This window comes from Apteryx rowi, unplaced genomic scaffold, assembly GCF_003343035.1.
Source record: "Apteryx rowi isolate R43461 unplaced genomic scaffold, aptRow1 scaffold_0, whole genome shotgun sequence".
NCBI classification, from domain to species: Eukaryota; Metazoa; Chordata; class Aves; order Apterygiformes; family Apterygidae; genus Apteryx; species Apteryx rowi.
Genome location: NW_020447195.1, coordinates 11,836,760 through 11,844,546, shown reverse-complemented (window position 1 = coordinate 11,844,546; position 7,787 = coordinate 11,836,760). Strand labels below are relative to the sequence as shown.

Sequence of the window (7,787 nt, the reverse complement as noted above, 5' to 3'; positions counted from 1 at the left end):
GCCCCGGGGCGGGGGGGGACCACTCTCCCGCCTCGTCTTTCGGGGGACGCAGAAGGAAAGTGCCCCCCCGGCACAGCTCAGCCCCGCTTTACGGGGGGCAGCGGGCACCTCGTGAGACCCAGAAGCTTCCCCCTGACCCTGCGAAAGCGCTTCTGCCCCCGAGCACTGCGAGGGGCTGCCCCAGCTGCAGGGTCGTCGGGCGACTCGGGGAGCCGCGCTCCGGGGCCTCCTACCTGCACCTCGCGCAGCACCGCCGTGGCGGCCACCCGCCGCGCTGAGCCTCGGCACAGCGCGCACCCAAAGGATGACCGGAGCAAAGGCGACGTCGTGGGCTAGCGCATGGCCACCGCCAGCGTGCACGGCCACCRCCAGCGCGCGCGGCCTGCAGCCCCTCTGCAAACGGGCACTCCTGCAGCTGCCAAGTCCTAGGAGCAGAGCACCRCCCTGCAAAAGGGATCAATCTGAAGCAGGGCAAAAAAGTTTTGTTGGAAGCCGATGCCATTTAATGCATGGATGAAGGAACTCATGGTTTCGAGGTTAGCGCTAGAACTGAATGGAAAATGGTTGGGAAAGTTATGCAGAACATTACCCCCAAAAGCAGGCGTGGGAAAACTTTTTTTAAAATAAATTAAATCAATTCCTGTGCGTAGAAATGTAATTTATATATTTTTATATATATTTATATAAAAACAGCACTCCCTTAATCCCCCTTTAACTCCAAAAAATGATACAGCATCAGACACCTTGCAGAAAAATAAACATCAGCCTTGAAGACAGACATAGCACATGGGAGTGAGCCACACTCTAGGCCCGCATATTTCACACTATAGAATAAACTAACTAAATAAATTAAAGGCCAATTTCATTCATTCACATAGTAAAAGCAAGACACTGGCAACGTCATAACAAAGTAGATGGCTCCATTAACAACATCCACTAACCAGCAGTGCTCCTTGTGCACACAACGGCAATACCCTTGGAGCCGCGGCTACGCTGGAGGTATCCGTCTGCGAGCGCGTGGCCGCACGGCACTAAGCGAAAGCGCACTGTGCTATTCCCGTGCATAATAGCAGCKAGGTGTCACTGTTAAAAGCTTGCTGCAGTCTAATTAAAATCATTTGGGCTAACCTARATAAGGTTCCACAGTTGCTTTTAGCATGTTATCATCTAACAAAAGAGACCCTTTATAAACATCTGGGAGCACCGAGGCTTACAGCTGGAATTTGTGCATGAAATTACACTGTGCTCTGCTGAGAGATTTCAGCTGGATCTCCACRGACAATGAAACGGCAGCACCAAACGCAGCCGCTAGTACCGTCTCCGGAACAAAGAACTGGATTCTTCAAGGYATCACCAGGCTCTGGTGACTTCCAGCAGCCTCTCCTGACTGCAGATGCTCAGGCCATAAATAATCACTACACATCTTTTGCTGCCACTGATGTTTTACCGCCTGAGGCAACCGCTTGCTGGTCTGCCTCCGAGATAAGGGCTGGGCGAGCTTCAGAGGGTTTGGGCACTTTGAGAGGAATCTTCTCAACATCAAAGTCCCAGTAAGGTTTTTAGTGAGACTTCAGAAATCAAGTTAAGGATTTTTAATGTGCCATACACCAACAAGCATCAAGGAGAGAGCTGTCTGCAGGGAACTGCTGCTTAACAAAGTCACCAATAGCATGGAAATGGAGCTGAACTAAACAGCTTCATCACTAGTATTTTGAGAAACTTGCGTACAGGAGCTGAGCACTCTGGAGGTTTACATGGAGCACAGAGTTTGGGTTAAAAAAAAAAAAAAAAATCGACTCCCCTATTTGACATATAAAATGACTCAGATGAAAATGAGGTCCGGAGATTCTTGGAGCTTGTGCAGCACAGCTCAGAATAAACACTCTCATTGAATTACGATACTTTGCAGCCTTCACATATGGAACCAAGGTCATCTCTAGCAGTTAGCAAGAGAGCTCTGCTCTCTGATCTTTGCTATTTCAGCATACGCTTCTTTTTTCTTTTTCAGCAGAAGTTATTGTTAAGCAGAGGCTATCTGGGYTGTCAGGAGAGGGACAATGTTTAATACGGCTGTAGGCATCAGCAGTATTCCTGCATGGAAGACGTAGCAGTGTTGCTCAGACTCAGACTCTGATAAGCCCAGCAAATTGTAAATCATTTTCCCCTGCTGTTCGTTGCTGCCCAGTAACCAGCATCTTGTCACTGGCACCGAATTCCCTGCGCGCCTGCGACGCGGCGCCCTTCAGCCCCAACATTTAAGYGGCCTGTGATTAAATACACAGGACTTGAGGGTCACAGCACTGCTTTCGCTAAAACACGTCGGCGGTGCGGGCAGGGCCCGCACCTCAGCGGGAACAAAAACCATCTGTTTTGTCAGCCAAGACGCGGTTCGGCACTGAGGAATCCGGCCGCTGCGTCGCGTTTAGCTTTGTCGCTCCCGGTGACGCGAGCTGCTTTTCTGTAAACTAGAGCAACCATGTTTTCAACGTTTTCAGCCAGTTTTCTCTACTTTATAGAGAATAATTAAGACGAGCAAGGACAAAGAAATGCCGCTACGGATGAGCGGGATACATGGCGCTCTGCTGCAGCAACCCACACCCAAAATGAACATAAAACACCAGCTGCCCCCACACAGCCGACTGGACATTTAAATATGTAACACACAGAAAACAGGATCGCATCCGTTGCCTGTCTAACTCGCGATACGGTACCGTCTTCAAACCCATACAACGCTCCYGCTTGTTTTAGCCAAGCGATAGCACCAGGGCGAAGACGGAGTGACATCTGGAGAGCAGAGTTAAGGAGAAAAGCAGGATTCCRATTAGATGCCATTTCCCTATCAAAGAAAACATGCACCCAGTCCTACACTGTGACACTCCTATTGGCTTCCTACCTTTTTTTATTTCCTCCTCAAGTAAAACTCTTTAGCACCTTGTCAGATTAGCAGGCAACATGCCTAGAGATGCCACGGCCCCATTGCTGAGTATTATAGTGACAACACTTGTGCAAAGCAGTGAGCCTAAATTCAAACGCTTCGGACAAAACTTCACAAACAGTTTTGCTTGTATGCAAGTAGCTAACTCCTGTAAGCCAAGAGCTGGGCAGAAACAGGTTTCCAGGTTGTCACACAGCTGAAAAAAAAAAAAATCAAACAAGTATTAACTTAATGCCAGCCCTGGATGCCTCCGCTAGCAATCAAGGCCACCTTCAGCTCTACCAACATGCAGCAACTTGTAAAAAAACCGAGCTGAAACAGTATTTCATGGATTGAATTGCTTCAAATCTCTAAGGAACAAGTGTCAGGACTTTCAATAGCTAAGTGTTAATAATAAAACAGGGACCTCTTCCAGTATCAGAGCACAAACAGTAGTTATTTTTCTTTCAAAGCTTTGATTCCTAAAACCTTTCTTACATTCGGCTTGACATCAAAACACCCATCTCATTCACTCACACTGTCACAGGAGAATTGTGTGCTGCTATTAGAAATAGCCCTGAGGTGAATTAAGAACAGCCTGTAATGATGTTCCACTACAGCAACTTTATTTCTAGCAAACCAAATAAATGAGCAATATTTTATCTGTTGTGTCTTGGCTCAGCAGAGAGCGGCAGCTGCTCCCCATATGATTTATTGAATGGATGCTTTCTAAATAGCCAAAGTCAGGCTCTGAAGCCAGTCACAGAATCTCTTATTCTTAATGGCCCAGTGTAGAGATAGGGAGAGAGAAATTCAGATTCTGAATAGTAGCAAGTTTGGGCATGAACGATTTTATTTGCCATTTTCCCCCTATAAAAACAACACATATGCAAGAAGCTGTGTAACAACCACCTATAAATATTGATGTTCAGCAGCTGGCAGCAACGACAGGGCACAAGTAGACCTCTTATTATGCAAATGTAGGAGCAATCCAGCACCTTTCAGGGAACATCAGGTGCTACAAGGCATATACAGTGCCTCCCAAGGCACTGGTGGATGTAAGGAAAGATGGACCTTGCCTGGGTTTTTTTTTTYCCTAATACCAAGTGAATAGCACAGGCAGCACTCCCAGCAGCGCAACCATACTGGTGTACGGAGCCTGCACATACCCTGCACACCAGGCTGCTGCACCAGTTGCTCCAGAACAACCAGCTCTTGAAATAATCACAAAACTCCGGGGTTTCAAATGTGCACGTGCACCGAACCGTCAGCCCCGGGCTTTGCGGTGAGAGGGAATGTAGCGAGATAAGCAAAGACGGAAAAAGAAATCTCATAAGCACAACTCTTCTAGCAAACAGCACTGTGGTATAAGCAGCCAAAGCAGGGACTTCTCCACTTTGGGGGAACCAGGAGGAGGAAATATATTTTCATGTAGGCAATTCTAACATGGGATATTCTGCCAAAGAAGATCTCCAAAGCCAAGACCTTATTTAGTTTCAAAAGAGGTCTGGACATTTACAGACACTGAGGACACACAGAATCACCACAGTGACTGGTAACGTATTTCAGGGATATTTCACTTCTGTGGGCTCCAACTCTAAGCCAATCTCTTACCCCCAGAGACCTTCTGAGAGCAAAAAAAGGGAGAGGAGGCAGACAGGTTCTCTCGGACGTGCTGCAAAGCTCTTGCACCTTCCTCTGAAGCTCGTGAAACCAGTAGCTGTCAGCAAGAAGTGACAGTCCTGAATGGACATCCRAGACGAGCCGTTCTGGGCATTTTTAATCTTGCTAATGACTGACGCGAGTTGCTGGGGAGCAGCGCAAAGGGAAAAGCGGACGAGGCGGTAAAGTTATTCAGTGCAGAATGAAATTCTGACGAGCCGGCGAGTGCCAGGGTGGGCAGCGGTGGGATACCTGCCCCGAGACATGAGAAATGCCCAAATATTTACAGCCCAAGGAACGCCAAGCGCCTGATTCCACTCACTAACTAAACGCTTGCTCTGGGACTAGAAGTGCCGTCACTGAAATGGTGGGGACGAGTGAGGGACCCGCCGGACTTCACTGAAAAGATACTGGCTCCAAGAACTACCATCTGTGGAACTGCTGATTAAATATAACCAGGCTGGGAGAAAAGTTTAAGTGACATTCCTTTGCTGGGTTGTACTTCACATGTTAGTCCTGTCTCTAATGAAACATCAGTGAACCTTAAGGAAAAAATAGCTTAAAATGTTCGCAAAATGCTCAGAGACAGCCAAAGACCAGTCCTGACGCCAGTTCAAGTCTCTCCGTACAGATTCCCAAACTGAATTATTCTTTGATGCCAGCAGGGCACCTTTTCACCCCGGTATTCCACTCCATGAATAAAAATAAATAAATAAATAAATAAATTTTTAGAAAGGAAAGATTTTTTAAATACTTTGCACTTGACTAATATGCATTTAAAGAAATAAATATCCACCTGGCCTTACCACCACTGACTGGCACAAACATTTCCACAAGCAGATTATTGACCAGAAGTACATGAACCAAGATATAAACAGGTTAGTAATTCAACAGACAAAATAAAGCATTTCAAAACAAATCATAGAGAACTCATTTCACCTGCCCTCCTAGGAAAGTAGTCAAATATGTATTTATTAGATTAGAACCACCTATCTTCTATGCCATTCAATAAAGAGAAAAAAGAATCAAGATAAAAAGAGCATATTTTAGCCCATAAAAGGATTTATTAATTCAATTTACATTTGAATCAATTATCCAGACAAAGCTCAAACACTGCCATATGATTTAGATGACTGAACACACATCATAGCGTAGCATTCAAGTCATATAATCTGTATTTGCAATTTGTGGATAGCTTCACGAGCAGGCAGAATATCCTGACCTACGATGTACCTTTATTTTTGAGCAGCAGTGCGCTTTGCTGCAGCTGGGAACAAAGCCTCTGAAACCTCTCACTCAAAGAAAACATTTAATTTTAAATTCAGCCCAGCGGACTAGCGATAAATACTTGGAAGGCTGCCTGACTGGTATCGGGTCGGTGCGAGCATCCCAGCTGGGACCAGCACTGAGCATGAACCAGAGGGGAAGAGCCACACGAGAGCAGGTAGGAGACTGACTGGGCTGAGCTGGGATTTTGCCTTTCCACTGAGGGTGCACCAAGTCTTCCTCGCTAATCGGGCTTGGCGGGGGTTCAGACCAAGAGAGCCCCCGGCGCATGCCGAGCTCAGAGCACGACTGTCTCTTGCAGGCTTTGACAAAGTTCCTGTAGACAACCATCATTCCTTTCCCGTGATGCTGGCAACAGCCAGGAAGCCTGTTAAAGTACTCGTTGCGCCCTTGCTCACCTCCTGCACCTGCAGCCGGGCTGTGCGTGCGATCTCCCCCGGGCATGCAATGATCACACTTGCGGGTAGCACAGTTTCACATCGGCTGAACTCCTCCTGTTTTGCAGGAGACTTAAACTGGCCTCTTTGAGGGACCCATCATTTGTTTTGTAAAAAGTTGGTCTCGTCCACTTTGTTGATCTCTGTTCACAGAAAAGGAGAAGGGGAGCAGAAGGGCAGCTAGCCCTAGAAAATGGCCTACTGTCCAAGCAGACTTCATATCAACCTACCATAACGTTTTGACACCCGTTTGTCATGCCCGATCTCATGTCAAGAAAGGGCTGAGCACAATCACTTCCCGGCATACCTGTGCAGCTCTCCTGCACAACAGGGCGAGAGGAAATCCAAAGCCTCTGCCACGCTGCAATTCCTCTGCTACTCYTACTACTCTCTGTACACCCAGGGCCTTTGTGGTTTGCATGCAAAAAGCAGCCATTCACTCCCTCCCTGGATAACAGCGATGGGAAGGAACCAAATCCTGCTGTGGGGTAAAAGATCACAAGGAAAGTGCTGGCAAAGTACAGCCATTTATTTAGAGCAGCCAAAAGAAAGCAAGAACAGTAACCAATGTCCCAAACTTTCCCTTGAAGCATATAACCAAACACATCATTGATTCTGGAAAACAGCACTTCTAGTAGAATGTATTTTTAACAAGGAGACTGTTTGGATCCTCTGTGCTTCCTCAACTGTAATTTTAAAGCAGATGTAGGAGTTTTTCCCCCATTAAAAAAAAAAAGTAATCAAAGTTTTAGAATAAGGATTATATGAATTAAAATATCTTCACTCATGATGGTCTCTGTCTTTACTGTTCAGTGTAAGAGACGCAACAGCAAGCAACTCATCCTGTACGTCAGTTTTTCTTTTTCTTGTGGTAGTTATGGCACACGATACAGCGCTAGGAGAACAARTGAAAAAAAGCTCAACTAATTTCACAAGCAAAGAATGGATCCTCCCTTCTGCTAAGTTTCTTTCTTAGCTGAACCTATCTATTCTGATACAATTTAGCCTTGTACCAATGCAAGAGGAGAGACAAAGAATTATGAAGCTATGAATCCCATTAGCATCAAAATGCAACTATGGAAACAAGGGGATTTTAGGGAGATAAAATATTTTTTGAAAGAGTTCTAGAAGAAGGAAACATTTCTTTTACAAAGCAAGCATTCTTCACAGACCTGAAATCCAAAGCACATTATAAAATTGAATTTGTTGCTGGGGGTTTTTTTTTTGGTTGTTTGGTTTTTTTAAACTTAACAGCATTAAAGGCTTGCTTAGGTGGGCAGGAAAAAAATCCATTTTCCATTGTATTAACTTCATGAATATAAGAAGCCTTTCAAGATCCATGTAAACGCAAGCAAACACTTTTGCCTAGCTCGTCCTGTGCTGGCCTAGGCAAATGGCCACACTGGAACACAATCAGCTGATYTGCCTTCTAAGGATATATCTACACTGCAGCTATAGAAGGGAGGAAGCATTCAWATCAGTACAGC

The 7,787-nt window shown here is 45.8% G+C and overlaps 1 protein-coding gene across 3 annotated transcripts in view; it reads right to left on the bottom strand.

Annotated features, from left to right (window-relative positions):
- Nucleotides 1-5,646: 5,646 nt before the first annotated feature.
- The window catches only part of LOC112976124, a 35,702-nt gene continuing 33,561 nt past the window's right edge, over nt 5,647-7,787 (bottom strand). Inside the window, exons 24-25 of one of the 3 annotated variants that reach the window (XR_003257331.1) lie at nt 6,608-6,778; nt 5,647-6,443 (exon numbers count right to left, since the gene is read on the bottom strand). Coding sequence is in view for 2 of the 3 variants with exons in the window: in XM_026087446.1 (XP_025943231.1) it covers nt 7,151-7,195 (45 nt within the window). In the remaining variant the exon portion in view is untranslated. Of the gene's footprint in view, nt 6,779-6,808; nt 7,196-7,787 lie in introns of those variants that run through there. The other 2 variants (XM_026088274.1, XM_026087446.1) reach the window with 2 other exon arrangements.